The 21276-nt window shown below is 29.8% G+C and overlaps 1 protein-coding gene across 2 annotated transcripts in view; it reads right to left on the bottom strand.

The window, feature by feature from the left end:
• LOC139499212 (uncharacterized) overlaps window positions 1–21276 on the bottom strand; it is a 90630-nt gene that overhangs the window by 28942 nt on the left and 40412 nt on the right. For both annotated transcript variants that reach the window (XM_071287889.1, XM_071287888.1), the window contains exons 8-11: window positions 17265–17363; window positions 16600–16701; window positions 15945–16043; window positions 15405–15512 (exon numbers count right to left, since the gene is read on the bottom strand). In XM_071287889.1, coding sequence (XP_071143990.1) covers window positions 15405–15512; window positions 15945–16043; window positions 16600–16701; window positions 17265–17363 — 408 coding nt within the window. The remainder of the gene's footprint in view (window positions 1–15404; window positions 15513–15944; window positions 16044–16599; window positions 16702–17264; window positions 17364–21276) is intronic.

Genomic DNA, 21276 nt, shown 5'->3' with positions numbered 1-21276 from the left:
CCATTCTCTATTCTGTATATTGTTGTACCCTATCATTCGTTATTCTTTATATTGTTGTACCCTATCATTCTCTATTCTTTATATTGTTGTACCCTATCATTCTTTATTCTTTATATTGTTGTACCCTATCATTCGTTATTCTTTATATTGTTGTACCCTATCATTCTCTATTCTTTATATTGTTTCACCCTATCATTCTATATTCTTTATATTGTTGTACCCTATCATTCTCTATTTTTTATATTGTTGTAACCTATCATTCTCTATTCTTTATATTGTTGTACCCTATCATTCCCTATTCTTTATATTGTTGTACCCTATCATTCTCTATTCTTTATATTGTTACACCCTACCATTCTCTATTCTTTAAATTGTTACACCCTATCATTCTCTATTCTGTATATTGTTACACCCTATCATTCTCTATTCTTTATGTTGTTGTACCCTATCATTCTCTATTCTTTATATTGTTGTACCCTATCATTCTCTATTCTTTATATTGTTGTACTCTATCATTATCTATTCTTTATATTGTTGTACCCTATCATTCTCTATTCTTTACATTGTTACACCCTATCATTCTCTATTTTTTATATTGTTACACACTATCATTCTCTAATCTTTATATTGTTACACCCTATCATTCTCTATTCTTTATACTGTTACACCCTATCATTCTATATTCTTTATATTGTTGTACCCTATCATTCTATATTCTTTATATTGTTGTACCCTATCATTCTCTATTCTTTATATTGTTGTACCCTATCATTCTCTATTCTTTATATTGTTACACCCTACCATTATCTATTCTTTATATTGTTACACCCTATCATTCTCTATTCTTTATAATGGTGTACCCTATCATTATCTATTCTTTATATTGTTACACCCTATCATTCTCTATTCTTTATATTGTTGTACCCTATTATTCTCTCTTCTTTATATTGTTGTATCCTATCATTCTCTATTCTTTATATTGTTGTACCCTATCATTCTCTATTCTATATATTGTTGTACCCTATCATTCTCTATTCTTTATATTGTTACACCCTACCATTGTCTATTCTTTATATTGTTACACCCTATCATTCTCTATTCTTTATACTGTTACACCCTATCATTCTCTATTCTTTATATTGTTGTACCCTATCATTCTCTATTCTTTATATTGTTACACCCTATCATTCTTTATTCTTTATATTGTTACACCCTATCATTCTCTATTCTTTATCTTGTTGTACCCTATCATTCTCTATTCTTTATATTGTTTTACCCTATCATTCTGTATTCTTTATATTGTTGTACCCTATCATTCTCTATTCTTTATATTGTTACACCCTACCATTGTCTATTCTTTATATTGTTACACCCTATCATTCTCTATTCTTTATATTGCTACACCCTATCATTCTCTTTTCTTTATAGTGCTGTAGCCTATCATCCTCTATTCTTTATATTGTTACACCCTATCATTCTCTATTCTTTATATTGTTGTACCCTATCATTCTATATTCTTTATATTGTTGTACCCTATCATTCTGTATTCTTTATCTTGTTGTACCCTATCACTCTCTATTCTTTATATTGTTGTACCCTATCATTCTCTATTCTTTATCTTGTTACATCCTATCATTCTCTATTCTTTATATTGTTGTACCCTATCACTCTCTATTCTTTATATTGTTGTACCCTATCATTCTCTATTCTTTATCTTGTTACATCCTATCATTCTCTATTCTTTATATTGTTGTACCCTATCATTCTATATTCTTTATATTGTTACACCCTATCATTCTCTATTCTTTATATTGTTACACCCTATCATTCTCTATTCTTTATATTGTTGTACCCTATCATTCTCTATTCTTTATATTGTTGTACCCTATCATTCTGTATTCTTTATATTGTTACACCCTATTATTCTATATTCTTTATATTGTTGTACCCTATCATTCTCTATTCTTTATATTGTTATACCCTATCATTCTCTATTCTTTATATTGTTGTACCCTATCATTCTCTATTCTTTATATTGTTACACCCTATCATTCTCTATTCTTTATATTGTTACACTCTATAATTCTGTATTCTTTATATTGTTACACCCTATCATTCTCTATTCTTTATATTGTTACACCCTATCATTCTCTATTCTTTATATTGTTGTACCCTATCATTCTCTATTCTTTATATTGTTGTACCCTATCATTCTGTATTCTTTATCTTGTTACACTCTATCATTCTCTATTCTTTATATTGTTACACCCTATCATTCTCTATTCTTTATACTGTTACACCCTATCATTCTCTATTCTTTATATTGTTGTATCCTATCATTCTCTATTCTTTATATTGTTGTACCCTATCATTCTCTATTCTATATATTGTTGTACCCTATCATTCTCTATTCTTTATATTGTTACACCCTACCATTGTCTATTCTTTATATTGTTACACCCTATCATTCTCTATTCTTTATATTGTTACACCCTATCATTCTCTATTCTTTATATTGTTGTACCCTATCATTCTCTATTCTTTATATTGTTGTACCCTATCATTCTCTATTCTTTATATTGTTGTACCCTATCATTCTCTATTCTTTATATTGTTACACCCTATCATTCTCTATTCTTTATATTGTTACACCCTATTATTCCCTATTCTTTATATTGTTGTACCCTATTATTCCCTATTCTGTATATTGTTGTACCCTATCATTCCCTATTCTTTATATTGTTGTACCCTATCATTCTCTATTCTATATATTGTTGTACCCTATCATTATCTATTCTTTATATTGTTGTACCCTACCATTCTCTATTCTTTATATTGTTGTACCCTATCATTCTCTATTCTTTATATTGTTACACCCTATCATTCTCTATTCTTTATATTGTTGCACCCTATCATTCTCTATTCTTTATATTGTTACACTCTATCATTCTGTATTCTTTATATTGTTGTACCCTATCATTCTCTATTCTTTATATTGTTACACTCTATCATTCTGTATTCTTTATATTGTTACACCCTATCATTTTCTATTCTTTATAATGTTGTACCCTATCATTCTCTATTCTTTATATTGTTACACTCTATCATTCTCTATTCTTTATATTGTTACACCCTATCATTCTCTATTCTTTATACTGTTACACCCTATCATTCTCTATTCTTTATATTGTTGTACCCTATCATTCTTTATTCTTTATATTGTTACACCCTATCATTCTCTATTCTTTATATTGTTGTACCCTATCATTCTCTATTCTTTATCTTGTTGTACCCTATCATTCTCTATTCTTTATATTGTTACACCCTATTATTATCTATTCTTTATATTGTTGTACCCTATCATTCTCTATTCTTTATATTGTTGCACCCTATCATTCTCTATTCTTTATATTGTTGTACCCTATCATTCTCTATTCTTTATATTGTTACACCCTATTATTATCTATTCTTTATATTGTTGTACCCTATCATTCTCTATTCTTTATCTTGTTGTACCCTATCATTATCTATTCTTTATATTGTTGTACCCTACCATTCTCTATTCTTTATATTGTTGTACCCTATCATTCTCTATTCTTTATATTGTTACACCCTATCATTCTCTATTCTTTATATTGTTGCACCCTATCATTCTTTATTCTTTATATTGTTGTACCCTATCATTCTCTATTCTTTATATTGTTGTACCCTATCATTCTCTATTCTTTATATTGTTGTATCCTATCATTCTCTATTCTTTATATTTTTTCACCCTATCATTCCCTATTCTTTATATTGTTGCACCCTATCATCTATTCTTTAAATTGTTACACCCTATCATTCTCTATTCTGTATATTGTTACACCCTATCATTCTCTATTCTTTATGTTGTTGTACCCTATCATTCTCTATTCTTTATATTGTTGTACCCTATCATTCTCTATTCTTTATATTGTTGTACTCTATCATTATCTATTCTTTATATTGTTGTACCCTATCATTCTCTATTCTTTACATTGTTACACCCTATCATTCTCTATTTTTTATATTGTTACACACTATCATTCTCTATTCTTTATATTGTTGTACCCTATCATTCTCTAATCTTTATATTGTTACACCCTATCATTCTCTATTCTTTATACTGTTACACCCTATCATTCTATATTCTTTATATTGTTGTACCCTATCATTCTATATTCTTTATATTGTTGTACCCTATCATTCTCTATTTTTTATATTGTTGTAACCTATCATTCTCTATTCTTTATATTGTTGTACCCTATCATTCCCTATTCTTTATATTGTTGTACCCTATCATTATCTATTCTTTATATTGTTGTACCCTATCGTTCTCTATTCTTTATATTGTTGTACCCTATCATTCTCGATTCTTTATATTGTTGTACCCTATCATTCTCTATTCTCTACATTGTTACACCCTATCATTCTCTATTCTTTATACTGTCACACCCTATCATTCTCTATTCTTTATATTGTTGTACCCTATCATTCTCTATTCTTTATGTTGTTGTACCCTATCATTCTCTTTTCTTTATATTGTTGTACCCTATCATTCTCTATTCTTTATATTGTTACACCCTATCATTCTCTATTCTTTATATTGTTACACCCTATCATCCTCTATTCTGTATATTGTTACACCCTATCATTCTCTATTCTTTATATTGTTGTACCCTATCATTCTCTATTCTTTATATTGTTGTACCCTATCATTATCTATTCTTTAAATTGTTGTACCCTATCATTCTCTATTCTTTATATTGTTACACCCTATCATTCTCTATTCTTTATATTGTTGTACCCTATCATTCTCTATTCTTTATATTGTTGTACCCTATCATTCTCTATTCTTTATATTGTTGTACCCTATCATTCTCTATTCTTTATATTGTTACACCCTATCATTCTCTATTCTTTATATTGTTACACCCTATTATTCCCTATTCTTTATATTGTTGTACCCTATTATTCCCTATTCTGTATATTGTTGTACCCTATCATTCCCTATTCTTTATATTGTTGTACCCTATCATTCTCTATTCTATATATTGTTGTACCCTATCATTATCTATTCTTTATATTGTTGTACCCTACCATTCTCTATTCTTTATATTGTTGTACCCTATCATTCTCTATTCTTTATATTGTTACACCCTATCATTCTCTATTCTTTATATTGTTGCACCCTATCATTCTCTATTCTTTATATTGTTACACTCTATCATTCTGTATTCTTTATATTGTTGTACCCTATCATTCTCTATTCTTTATATTGTTACACTCTATCATTCTGTATTCTTTATATTGTTACACCCTATCATTTTCTATTCTTTATAATGTTGTACCCTATCATTCTCTATTCTTTATATTGTTACACTCTATCATTCTCTATTCTTTATATTGTTACACCCTATCATTCTCTATTCTTTATACTGTTACACCCTATCATTCTCTATTCTTTATATTGTTGTACCCTATCATTCTTTATTCTTTATATTGTTACACCCTATCATTCTCTATTCTTTATATTGTTGTACCCTATCATTCTCTATTCTTTATCTTGTTGTACCCTATCATTCTCTATTCTTTATATTGTTACACCCTATTATTATCTATTCTTTATATTGTTGTACCCTATCATTCTCTATTCTTTATATTGTTGTACCCTATCATTCTCTATTCTTTATATTGTTGTACCCTATCATTCTCTATTCTTTATATTGTTACACCCTATTATTATCTATTCTTTATATTGTTGTACCCTATCATTCTCTATTCTTTATCTTGTTGTACCCTATCATTATCTATTCTTTATATTGTTGTACCCTACCATTCTCTATTCTTTATATTGTTGTACCCTATCATTCTCTATTCTTTATATTGTTACACCCTATCATTCTCTATTCTTTATATTGTTGCACCCTATCATTCTTTATTCTTTATATTGTTGTACCCTATCATTCTCTATTCTTTATATTGTTGTACCCTATCATTCTCTATTCTTTATATTGTTGTATCCTATCATTCTCTATTCTTTATATTTTTTCACCCTATCATTCCCTATTCTTTATATTGTTGCACCCTATCATCTATTCTTTAAATTGTTACACCCTATCATTCTCTATTCTGTATATTGTTACACCCTATCATTCTCTATTCTTTATGTTGTTGTACCCTATCATTCTCTATTCTTTATATTGTTGTACCCTATCATTCTCTATTCTTTATATTGTTGTACTCTATCATTATCTATTCTTTATATTGTTGTACCCTATCATTCTCTATTCTTTACATTGTTACACCCTATCATTCTCTATTTTTTATATTGTTACACACTATCATTCTCTATTCTTTATATTGTTGTACCCTATCATTCTCTAATCTTTATATTGTTACACCCTATCATTCTCTATTCTTTATACTGTTACACCCTATCATTCTATATTCTTTATATTGTTGTACCCTATCATTCTATATTCTTTATATTGTTGTACCCTATCATTCTCTATTTTTTATATTGTTGTAACCTATCATTCTCTATTCTTTATATTGTTGTACCCTATCATTCCCTATTCTTTATATTGTTGTACCCTATCATTATCTATTCTTTATATTGTTGTACCCTATCGTTCTCTATTCTTTATATTGTTGTACCCTATCATTCTCGATTCTTTATATTGTTGTACCCTATCATTCTCTATTCTCTACATTGTTACACCCTATCATTCTCTATTCTTTATACTGTCACACCCTATCATTCTCTATTCTTTATATTGTTGTACCCTATCATTCTCTATTCTTTATGTTGTTGTACCCTATCATTCTCTTTTCTTTATATTGTTGTACCCTATCATTCTCTATTCTTTATATTGTTACACCCTATCATTCTCTATTCTTTATATTGTTACACCCTATCATCCTCTATTCTGTATATTGTTACACCCTATCATTCTCTATTCTTTATATTGTTGTACCCTATCATTCTCTATTCTTTATATTGTTGTACCCTATCATTATCTATTCTTTAAATTGTTGTACCCTATCATTCTCTATTCTTTATATTGTTACACTCTATCATTCTCTCATTCTCTATTCTTTATATTGTTGTACCCTATCATTCTCTATTCTTTATATTGTTGTACCCTATCATTATCTATTCTTTATATTGTTGTACCCTATCATTCTCTATTCTTTATATTGTTACACCCTATCATTCTCTATTCTTTATATAGTGTACCCTATCATTCTCTATTCTTTATATTGTTGTACCCTATCATTCTCTATTCTTTATTTTGTTGTACCCTATCATTCTCTATTCTTTATATTGTTGTACCCTATCATTCTCTATTCTTTATATTGTTGTACCCTATCATTCTCTATTCTTTACATTGTTACACCCTATCATTCTCTATTCTTTATACTGTTACACCCTATCATTCTCTATTCTTTATATTGTTGTACCCTATCATTATTTATTCTTTATATTGTTGTACCCTATCATTCTCTATTCTTTATATTGTTGTACCCTATCATTATCTATTTTTTATATTGTTATACTCTGTCATTATCTATTCTTTATATTGTTGTACCCTATCATTATCTATTCTTTATATTGTTGTAACCTATCATTATCTATTCTTTATTTTGTTATACCCTGTCATTATCTATTCTTTATATTGTTGTACCCTATCAATTTCTATTCTTTATATTGTTGTACCCTATCATTCTCTATTCTTTATATTGTTGTACCCTATCATTCTCTATTCTTTATATTGTTGTACCCTATCATTCTCTATTTTTTATATTGTTGTACCCTATCATTCTCTATTCTTTATATTGTTGTACCCTATCATTCTCTATTCTTTATATTGTTGTACCTTGTACCCTATCATTCTCTATTCTTTATATTGTTGTACCCTATCATTCTCTATTCTTTATATTGTTGTACCCTATCATTCTCTATTCTTTATATAGTTGTACCCTATCATTCTCTATTGTTTATATTGTTGTACCCTATCATTATCTATTGTTTATATTGTTACACCCTACCATTCTCTATTCTTCATATTGTTGTACCCTATCATTCTCTATTCTTTATATTGTTACACCCTATCATTGTCTATTCTTTATATTGTTGTACCCTATCATTCTCTATTGTTTATATTGTTGTACCCTATCATTCTCTATTGTTTATATTGTTGTACCCTATCATTCTCTATTCTTTATATTGTTGTACCCTATCATTCTCTATTGTTTATATTGTTGTACCCTATCATTATCTATTCTTTATATTGTTACACCCTACCATTCTCTATTCTTTATATTGTTGTACCCTATCATTCTCTATTCTTTATATTGTTATACCCTATCATTGTCTATTCTTTATATTGATGTAGCCTATCATTCTCTATTCTTTATATTGATGTAACCTATCATTCTCTATTCTTTATATTGTTGTACCCTATCATTCTTTATTCTTTATATTGTTGTACCCTATCATTCTCTATTCTTTATATTGTTGTACCCTATCATTCTCTATTCTTTATACTGTTGTACCCTATCATTCTCTATTCTTTATATTGTTGTACCCTATCATTCTCTATTCTTTATAATGTTGTACCCTATCATTCTCTATTCTTTATATTGTTGTACCCTATCATTCTCTATTCTTTATACTGTTGTACCCTATCATTCTCTATTCTTTATATTGTTGTACCCTATCATTCTCTATTCTTTATAATGTTGTACCCTATTATTCTCTATTCTTTATATTGTTGTACCCTATAATTCTCTATTTTTTATATTGTTGTACCCTATCATTCTCTATTCTTTATATTGTTGTACCCTATCATTCTCTATTGTTTATATTGTTGTACCTTGTACCCTATCATTCTCTATTCTTTATATTGTTGTACCCTATCATTCTCTATTCTTTATATTGTTGTACCCTATCATTCTCTATTCTTTATATAGTTGTACCCTATCATTCTCTATTGTTTATATTGTTGTACCCTATCATTATCTATTGTTTATATTGTTACACCCTACCATTCTCTATTCTTTATATTGTTGTACCCTATCATTCTCTATTCTTTATATTGTTACACCCTATCATTGTCTATTCTTTATATTGTTGTACCCTATCATTCTCTATTGTTTCTATTGTTGTACCCTATCATTATCTATTCTTTATATTGTTACACCCTACCATTCTCTATTCTTTATATTGTTGTATCCTATCATTCTCTATTCTTTATATTGTTACACCCTATCATTGTCTATTCTTTATAATGTTGTACCCCATTATTCTCTATTCTTTATATTGTTGTACCCTATCATTCTTTATTCTTTATATTGTTGTACCCTATCATTCTCTATTCTTTATATTGTTGTACCCTATCATTATCTATTTTTTATATTGTTATACTCTGTCATTATCTATTCTTTATATTGTTGTACCCTATCATTATCTATTCTTTATATTGTTGTACCCTATCATTCTTTATTCTTTATATTGCTGTACCCTATCATTCTCTATTCTTTATATTGTTGTACCCTATCATTATCTATTTTTTATATTGTTATACTCTGTCATTATCTATTCTTTATATTGTTGTACCCTATCATTATCTATTCTTTATATTGTTGTAACCTATCATTATCTATTCTTTATATTGTTATACCCTGTCATTATCTATTCTTTATATTGTTGTACCCTATCAATTTCTATTCTTTATATTGTTGTACCCTATCATTCTCTATTCTTTATATTGTTGTACCCTATCATTCTCTATTCTTTATATTGTTGTACCCTATCATTCTCTATTTTTTATATTGTTGTACCCTATCATTCTCTATTCTTTATATTGTTGTACCCTATCATTCTCTATTGTTTATATTGTTGTACCTTGTAACCTATCATTCTCTATTCTTTATATTGTTGTACCCTATCATTCTCTATTCTTTATATAGTTGTACCCTATCATTCTCTATTTTTTATATTGTTGTACCCTATCATTATCTATTGTTTATATTGTTACACCCTACCATTCTCTATTCTTTATATTGTTGTACCCTATCATTCTCTATTCTTTATATTGTTACACCCTGTCATTGTCTATTCTTTATATTGTTGTACCCTATCATTCTCTATTGTTTATATTGTTGTACCCTATCATTCTCTATTGTTTATATTGTTGTACCCTATCATTCTCTATTCTTTATATTGTTGTACCCTATCATTCTCTATTGTTTATATTGTTGTACCCTATCATTCTCTATTGTTTATATTGTTGTACCCTATCATTATCTATTCTTTATATTGTTACACCCTACCATTCTCTATTCTTTATATTGTTGTACCCTATCATTCTCTATTCTTTATATTGTTACACCCTATCATTGTCTATTCTTTATATTGATGTAACCTATCATTCTCTATTCTTGATATTGATGTAACCTATCATTCTTTATTCTTTATATTGTTGTACCCTATCATTCTTTATTCTTTATATTGTTGTACCCAATCATTCTCTATTCTTTATATTGTTGTACCCTATCATTCTCTATTCTTTATACTGTTGTACCCTATCATTCTCTATTCTTTATATTGTTGTACCCTATCATTCTCTATTCTTTATATTGTTGTACCCTATCATTCTCTATTCTTTATATTGTTGTACCCTATCATTCTCTATTCTTTATACTGTTGTACCCTATCATTCTCTATTCTTTATATTGTTGTACCCTATCATTCTCTATTCTTTATAATGTTGTACCCTATTGTTCTCTATTCTTTATATTGTTGTTCCCTATCATTGTCTATTCTTTATATTGTTGTAACCTATCATTCTCTATTCTTTATATTGTTGTACCCTATCATTCTCTATTCTTTTATTGATGTAACCTATCATTCTCTATTCTTTATATTGATGTAACCTATCATTCTCTATTCTTTATATTGTTACACCCTATCATCATTTTCTATTCTTTATATTGTTTAACCCTATCATTCTCTATTCTTTATATTGTTGTACCCTATCATTTTCTGTTCTTTATATTGTTTTACCCTATCATTCTCTATTCTTTATATTGTTGTACCCTATCATTCCCTATTCTTTATATTGTTGTACCCTATCATTCTCTATTCTTTATATTGTTGTATCCTATCATTTTCTATTCTTTATATTGTTGCACCCTATCATTCTCTATTCTTTATAATGTTGTACCCTATCATTTCTATTCTTTATATTGTTGCACCCTATCATTCTGTATTCTTTATAATGTTGTACCCTATCATTTCTATTCCTTATAATGTTACACCCTACCATTCTCTATTCTTTATATTGTTGTATCCTATCATTATCTATTCTTTATATTGTTACACCCTATCATTCTCTATTCTTTATAATGTTGTACCCTATCATTCCCTATTCTTTATATTGTTGTATCCTATCATTATCTATTCTTTGTTATTGTTACACCCTATTATTTCTATTCTTTATAATGTTGCACCCTATCATTTCTATTCTTTATATTGTTGCACTCTATCATACTCTATTCTTTATATTGTTGTACCCTATCATTCTCTATTCTTTATATTGTTTTACCCTATCATTTCTATTCTTTATATTGTTTTACCCTATCATTTATATTCTTTATATTGTTGCACCCTATCATTCTTTTTTCTTTATATTGTTGTACCCTGTTATTTTTGTTTTAATTAATTGTTTTGCCCATTTCTCCCCATTCCTAATATGTGTTTGTCCTATATCTGTAAAATCTATGAACCCCCTCCACACCCTCCTTTATCTGTATTTCCTTTAAATCTAAACCCTCCTATATATTATCATTTCACACCCTTCTATATCTGTGTGCTTCCTCCACACCACCTTCATCTATCTGTATAACCTATCCACATCCTTCTATATCTGTATTACTCATCCACACCTTCCTGTATCTGTATTTCCAATCCACACCCTTCTGTATCTGTATAACCCATTCACACCCGCCTATATCTGTTAAACCAATCCACACTTTCCTATATCTATATTACTCATCTACACCCTCCTATATATGTGTGCCTCATTCACACCTTCCTATATCTGTACAACCTATCCACACCCTCCTTATATCTGTATTACTCATCCACAACCTCCTGTATCTGTATAACCCATCCACACCCTCCTATATTTGTATACCCTATGTATACCCTCCTATATCTGTATACCCCATCCACACCCTCCTATATCTGTATACCCTATGTATACCCTCCTATATCTCTTTACCACGTCCATACCCTCCTATATTTGTATACCAATGTATACCCTCCTATATCTGTATACCACATCCACATCCTCCTATATTTGTATACCCTATGTATACCCTCCTTTATCTGTATACCTTATTTCTACCCTCCTATATTTGTATACCCTATGTATACCCTCCTATATCTGTATACCCAATCCACACCCTCCTATATTTATATACCCTATGTGTACCCTCCTATATCTGTATACCCTATCCGCATCCTGCTATATTGGTATACCCTATGTATACCCTCCTATATCTGTATACCTTATTTCTACCCTCGTATATCTGTATACCCTATGTATACCCTCCTATATCTGTATACCCTTCCACACCCTCCTATATTTGTAAACCCAATGTATACCCTCCTATATCTGTATACCCTATCCACATCCTCCTATATTTATAAACCCTATATATACCCTCCTATATCTGTATACCTTATTTCTACCCTTCTATATTTGTATACCCCATCCACACCCATCTCGTGATCGTATATTTGTTGTTTGCGTTGTGTTTTGAATAGAGAAAAAGACATCTATACAAATTGATGATTTAATGCTGGAATACAATGGCGTTAATACATATCAACCATGACATTACATATAGAGAGCAGTAACGCGTATAAGTACATGTATGAATCCCGCGTAATGTGATTGTCTCTATTTATCCTCAACACCCTCCCATATGTGTATACCCTAGGTATACCCTCCTATATCTGTATACCTTATTTCTACCCTCCTACATCTGTATACCCTATGTTTACCCTCCTATATCTGTATACCTTATTTCTACCCTCCTATATCTGTATACCCTCCTATATCTGTATACCCCATCCACACCCTCCTATATTTGTAAACCCTAAGTATCCCGTACTATATCTGTATACCCTATCCACACCCTCCTATATCTGTATACCCCATCCACATCCTCCTATATTTGTAAACCCTATGTATACCCTCCTATATCTGTATACCTTATTTCTACCCTCCTATATCTGTATACCATATGTATACCCTCCTATATCTGTAAACCCCATCCACACCCTCCTATATTTGTATACCCTATTTCTACCCTCCTATATCTGTATACCTTTCTCTACCCTCCTATATTTCTATACCCTATTTATACCCTCCTATATCTGTATACCCCATCCACACGCTCCTATATGTGTATATCCAATGTATACCCTCCTATATCTGTATACCTTATTTCTACCCTCCTATATTTGTATACCCTTTTTCTACCCTCCTATATTTCTATACCCTATGTATACCCTCCTATATGTGTATACCCAATGTATACCCTCCTATATCTGTATACCTTATTTCTACCTTCCTATATTTGTATACTCTATGTTTACCCTCCTATATTTGTATACCCTATTTCTACCCTCCTACATTTGTATACCCGATTTCTACTCTTCTATATTTGTATACCCTATTTCTACCCTCCTATATCTGTATACCCTATCCACACCCTCCTATATCTGTATACCCCATCCACACCCTCCTATATCTGTATGCCTTTTTTCTACCCTCCTATATTTGTATACCCTATGTATACCCTCCTATATCTGTATACCCCATCCACACCCTCCTATATTTGTATACCCTATGTATACCCTCCTATATATCTATACCTTATTTCTACCCTCCTATGTCTGTATACCCTATGTATACCCTCCTATATATGTATACCTTATTTCTACCCTCTTATGTCTGTATACCCTATGTATACCATCCTATATATGTATACCTTATTTCTACCCTCCTATGTCTGTATACCCTATGTATACCCTCCTATATATGTATACCTTATTTCTACCCTCCTATGTCTATATACCCTATGTATACCCTCCTATATATATATATGTATACCTTATTTCTACCCTCCTATATCTGTATACCACATCCACACCCTCCTATATTTGTATACCCCATGTATACCTTCCTATATCTGTATACCTTATTTCTACCCTCCTATATCTGTATACCCTATGTATACCCTCCTATATCTGTATACCCCATCCACACTCTCCTATATTTGTATACCCTATTTCTACCCTCCTATATTTGTATACCCTATTTCTACCCTTCTATATCTGTATACCCTATAGCTATTTCTACCCTCCTATATTTGTATACCCTATTTCTACCCTTCTATATCTGCATACCCTATTTCTACCCTCCTATATTTGTATACCCTATTTCTACCCTCCTATATCTGTATATAGTTATTTTACAGCATTTCATAGTTTTTAGTGTTTATCTTTTATGTTGTGTGGCACAAGGTTTAAGCATCCAAGAATGTCATAAATGCAACTTTTCAACGTGGAATGCCAAATCCGACGTTAAATAATGGCCGCCATTACGTGTTGACAACGTCGTCTAGTGAACCGTATCATTGAGCGCTGAAATTCTTACTCAGGCGCTTCTGGTTGTCCTACTGGTATTGTTCAAATAAGGAAATAAATAGATTAGGACATTTATCTCTTGACACTAAACAGCTTTGTAGAAATTGTCTCCATAGGATCATCTCTTTCAAATTATTGCATTAAATATTTTCAAACTGCCAACTATATGAAATAATTAAGAAATTTGTATTTCCCCTTATTGAATCCATATAAATATTGTCTAGTAGTGTTTATTCCTGTATATAAAGTTTGTTTCACCCATCATAAAGATTATCTGTCATTGCCCACCTCGCATCTGTTTGAATATATAAACACATGGTGAACGAATGACAATGCATTGCTTAGACTGTTTTGATATTATCACATAACTTTGTTATAATTGTCATGACAACGGATTGGTGTAAGTTTTGTTTGACAATTTGTTTGTTTACACTGACTTTAATTACAGCTAGTATGATAGTCTATGTGTTTTATAGTAAAATTTAGACATTCAAGTCTATATAACTTTTTCATATTTTAAGTCCAATTTAAATTATCATATGATTTTTAACTATAGCCTTGAAAAAGATTTAATTTGACCAAGCATATGTTATACATCATTTTAGTGATTTATTACTTAATAGTTGAACACTGGGCATATACTATAAAATATTACCTTAAGTGTTGTAACCAAGGGACTTGCACCTCCTTGTTCTACCAGACATCTTGTGGTCTGTAGATGTCCCCCCTCAGCAGCCATATGTAAAGCTGTTCTTCCAACAATCTATAATATAACCAAATAACATGTAACTATTATGTTCAATACTTTGTTGTCAATATCAATAATATACAACATATCCTACCACTGACATTAAACTTTGTCTGATAAACTGGGCAATGAATGGTGTGTAATAAATATAAACTAAATATATATCACATGAATCAGTGGTCAAAACTGAATACAATGACCAGTCACACTTGTATTTATATTGTATATAAACAATAAATAAACATGGTTTGTTGTGAAATATATTTTTTTAAAGCAACATGAAAAAGAGTAATATTTTCTAATTCGGAACAATAATACGAGTAAAATGAGACCCCACTTTGTATAATTATTACAAATTACAAATATTTGTTCATTAAACCTGTCTAATTAACAACATGATTTAGTGTAGATTAATAGTAATGTGATCAGACTAAGTAGATAACATACATCTGTGGTGTCGATCTTACATCCTCTATCAATGAGGAGTCGACGGATATCCACGTATCCATCCAAGATGGCCCTTATAGATGCTGTCATTCCAAAACCCTGGAATAATACAACTGACATCAAAACTTGTCTGATAAACTGGACAATGTTGTGTAATATAAACTAAATATATATCACATGAATCAGTTGTCAAAACTGAATGCAATGACCAGTCACACTTGTATTTATATGGTATATAAACAATAAATAAACATGTTTTGTTGTGAGATGTCAAAATTTCCATTAAACCTGATATCTTAAAAAAATATTTTTTTCAAGAAATGTGTAAAATAATTATATCAATGGATTCAGTAGAACAAAACAAGTAAAATGAGACCCCACTTTATATGATTCTTATACATATTTGTTCATTAAAACTGACTAATTAACAACAGGAATTAGTGTAGATTCAGTATCATTGATCATTTTAATAAAAAAAAAAATTTTAAGAAACATGAAATTTTTTTATATTTTTTGATTCAGAACAATAATATGAGTAAAATGAGACCCCACTTGATATAATTATTACAAATATTTGTTCATTAAACCTGTTTAATTAACAACATGATTTAGTGTAGATTAATAGTAATGTGATCAGACTAAGTAGATAACATACTGTTGCTGTGATGTCGATCTTACATCCTCTATCAATGAGGAGTTTACAGACCTCCAGGTGTCCATTCCTGGCAGCAATCATTAATGCTGTCAATCCATTCTCCTGGAATAATACAACTGACATCAAAACTTGTCTGATAAACTGGACAATGTTGTGTAATAAATATAAACTAAATATATATCACATGAATCAGTGGTCAAAACTGAATAAAATGACCAGTCACACTTGTATTTATATTGTATATAAACAATAAATAAACATGTTTTGTTGTGAAATGTCAAAACTTCCATAAAACCTGATATCTTAAAAAAATTTTTTTTTTCAAGAAATGTGTAAAATAATTATATCAATGGATTCAGTAGAACAAAACAAGCAAAATGAGACCCCACTTTATATGATTCTTACAAATATTTGTTCATTAAAACTGTCTAATTAACAACATGATTTAGTGTAGATTCAGTATCATTGTCCATTTTAATAAAAAAAAAAATTTTTTAAAGAAACATGAAAAAAGTAATATTTTCTGATTCAGAACAATGCTATGAGTAAAATGAGACCCCACTTGATATAATTATTACAAATATTTATAAATTAAACTTGTCTAATTAACAACATGATTTAGTGTAGATTAATAGTAATGTGATCAGACTAAGTAGATAACATACCATTGTGGTGTCGATCTTACATCTTCTATCAATGAGGAGTCTACAGATCTCCAGGTGTCCTCCAAAGGCAGCCCACATTAATGCTGTCTGTCCTTTATCCTGGAATAATACAACTGACATCAAAACTTGTCTGATAAACTGGACAATTTTGTGTAATAAATATAAACAAAATATATATCACATGAATCAGTGGTCAAAACTGAATAAAATGACCAGTCACACTTGTATTTATATTGATCATAAACAACAAATAAACAACTGTTGTTTTTTTTTGTGAGATGTCAAAACTTCCATCAGAACTGTCGTGTTAATTTTTTTTTTGGTTTTTTTTTTAAGAAATGAACAAAATATTTATATCAATGGATTCATTACAATTCTCTGAGTAAAATGACATCTCACTTTATATAATTCTAACAAGTATTTGTTAATATAATGATTAAATCTGTCTGATTAACATGATTCAGAATAATAATCATTTTTTTTAAAAGTAACTTTTTCAAAGAAATATGAAAAATAGCTACATTTCCTGATTTAGCATGAGGAGACAAACAAAATGAGACCCCACTTTATATGATTCTTACAAATATTTGTTGTCCATTCAACCTGTCTAATTAACAACATAATTTTGTATATATTAAGAAATGTTGTCAAAGTGAAGCAATAACATACATGTGTGATATTTGTTTTACACCCGCTGTAAAACCTTGGTGTAAAAAATGTTCTTGTATAAATATTCAAAGTAAGAACTTTATCAACTATAATTCAAAACAAACAAAAACAATTAATGAGAGAAAAAAATACCTTTACGTACTTTTTTTCTTTCATTTAAACTGTTAAATTAAAAACAGATTTTGATTTAATATCAAATTCAGTATAATGATATAAATATCAGTTTCCATGCCGATATATTATTATATTATGTTCAGAAGTAACTTGTAGTTATGTGTTTTATACTGCTTGTGTATAATCTGTTATATTCTGAAGTAACTGGCAGTTGTATATTTTATACTGCTGATGTACAATCTGTTATGTTCTGAGGTAACTTGTAGTTATGTGTTTTATACTGCTAATGTACAATCTGTTATGCTCTGAAGTAACTTGTGGTTGTGTATTTTATACTGCTAATGTTCAATCTGTTATGTTCTGAAGTAACGTAGTTGTGTGTTTTATACTGCTAATGTACAATCTGTTATGTTCTGAAGTAACTTGTGGTTGTGTGTTTTATACTGCTAATGTACAATCTGTTATGTTCTGAAGTACCTTGTATTTGTATGTTTATACTGCTTGTGTACAATCTGTTATGTCCTGAAGTAACTTGTAGTTGTGTGTTTTATACTGCTGATGTACAATCTGTTATGTTCTGAAGTAACTTGTATTTGTATGTTTATACTGCTTGTGTACAATCTGTTATGTTCTGAAGTAACTTGTAGTTGTGTGTTTAATACTGCTGATGTACAATCTGTTATGTTCTGAAGTAACTTGTGGTTGTGTTTAATACTGCTTGTGTACAATCTGTTATGTTCTGAAGTAACTTGTAGTTGTGTGTTTTATACTGCTGATGTACAATCTGTTATGTTCTGAAGTAACTTGTGGTTGTGTGTTTAATACTGCTTGCGTACAATCTGTTATGTTCTGAAGTAACTTATGGTTGTGTGCTTTATACTGCTAATGTACAATCTGTTATGTTCTGAAGTAACTTGTATTTGTATGTTTATACTGCTTATGTACAATCTGTTATGTTCTGAAGTAACTTATGGTTGTGTGTTTTATACTGCTGATGTAAAATCTGTTATGTTCTGAAGTAACTTGTATTTGTATATTTATACTATAAAATTGAGAAAGGAAATGGTGAATATGTCAAAGCGACAACCACCCGACCATAGAGCAAACAACAGCCGAAGGCAACCAATGGGTCTTCAATGTAGCGAGAATTCCCGCACCCGTAGGTGTCCTTCAGCTGGCCCCTAAAATATGCATAATAGTACAGTGATAATGGACGTCATACTAAACTCCGAATTGTACACAAGAAACTAAAATTTTAAAATCATACAAGACTAACAAAGGCCAGAGGCTCCTGACTTGGGACAGGCGCAAAATTGCGGCGGGGTTAAACATGTTTATGAGATCTCAACCCTCCCCCTATACCTCTAGCCAATGTAGAAAAGTAAAACAATAACAATACGCACATTAAAATTCAGTTAAAGAGAAGTCCGAGTCTGATGTCAAAAGATGTAACAAAAGAAAATAAATAAAATGACAATAATACATAAATAACAACAGACTACTAGCAGTTAACTGACATGCCAGCTCCAGACCTCAATTAAACTGATTGAAAGATTATGTCTTCATCATATGAATATCAGGTACAATCCCTCCCGTTAGGGGTTTAGTATCATACTATCATAAAATATATGAGAAGAACATAACCCGTGTCATGCCAACAACTGTTTTTTTAAGAAATAAATGTGTTTAGTTCCGATGCAAAGACCCTATCAGTGAATCAATGTTAAAGCCAAAATATGCAATCTTTAATGACCTGACAACAGTATCGTAACTATATCCCCTTTTAATAAGTCTATTTAAAGGTTTTGTTAGTTTCTGAGGAGAATACTGACATTTTTGTGCTTTATAAAGAATATTTCCATAAAATTTTGGATGTGAAATACCTGAACGTATAAGATGTCTGCATGTTGAGTTATATTTACGAATTATTTCCTTATACCGGTGATAAAATTTAGTAAATGTTTTGACCAGTTTGTGATATCGAAAACCCTGGTGTAATAATTTTTCAGTAATACATAAATTTCTCTCGCTAAAATCTAATACATTGTTACATACACGAGCGAATCGTACAAGTTGAGATATATAAACACCATAAGATGGTGACAAGGGAACGTCACCATCTAAAAATGGATAATTAACAATAGGAAATGAAAAATCATCTCTTTTATCATAAATTTTAGTATTAAGCTTCCCGTTTATGATATAGATATCAAGATCGAGGAAAGGGCAGTGGTCATTGTTATCATTAGCTTTATTTAAAGTAAGTTCTACAGGATAAATTTCTTTAGTATACATACTGAAGTCGTCATTATTTAGAGCCAATATATCATCCAAATATCTAAAAGTATTGTTAAATTTTTGTATCAAATGTTGTTTTGATGGGTCTTTGCTAATTTTAGTCATAAATTGTAACTCATAACAATACAAAAACAGGTCCGCAATAAGTGGTGCACAGTTAGTCCCCATTGGAATTCCAATAACTTGACGATATACGGAATCTCCAAAGCGAACAAAAATGTTATCAAGTAAAAATTCAAGTGCATAAATAGTATCAAAGCATGTCCAATTGACATAGTTCTTTTGTTTATTGCTACTAAAAAATGATCTAAAAGAGTTTGAACATATGTACTCGCATTCCGACTTTTTAAATGCCCAGTTAATTAGGGATGTGAATTTTTTCTTAATAAGAATATGAGGCAAAGTGGTATATAGGGTGGAAAAATCAAAACTTTGAACAGATTCAAAATCACCAATATATGCATGCAATTTATCAAGTACTTCCAACGAGTTTTTGACACTCCAAAAGTAATTAATTCCACTATTTTCAAAGGCCTTATTTGAACATGCTTGTGTACAATCTGTTATGTTCTGAAGTAACTTGTATTTGTATGTTTATACTGCTTGTGTACAATCTGTTATGTTCTGAAGTAACTTGTAGTTGTGTGTTTTATACTGCTGATGTACAATCTGTTATGTTCTGAAGTAACTTGTGGTTGTGTGTTTAATACTGCTTGTGTACAATCTGTTATGTTCTGAAGTAACTTGTAGTTGTGTGTTTTATACTGCTGATGTACAATCTGTTATGTTCTGAAGTAACTTGTAGTTGTGTGTTTTATACTGCTGATGTACACTCTGTTATGTTCTGAAGTAACTTGTGGTTGTGTGTTTAATACTGCTAATGTACAATCTGTTATGTTCTGAAGTAACTTGTGGTTGTATATTTTATACT

The sequence above is a fragment of the Mytilus edulis genome, chromosome 12, assembly GCF_963676685.1.
Source record: "Mytilus edulis chromosome 12, xbMytEdul2.2, whole genome shotgun sequence".
In the NCBI taxonomy this organism is placed as follows: domain Eukaryota; kingdom Metazoa; phylum Mollusca; class Bivalvia; order Mytilida; family Mytilidae; genus Mytilus; species Mytilus edulis.
The sequence above is the reverse complement of the archived record's forward strand: the minus strand, read 5'-3'. Positions and strand labels throughout refer to the sequence as shown.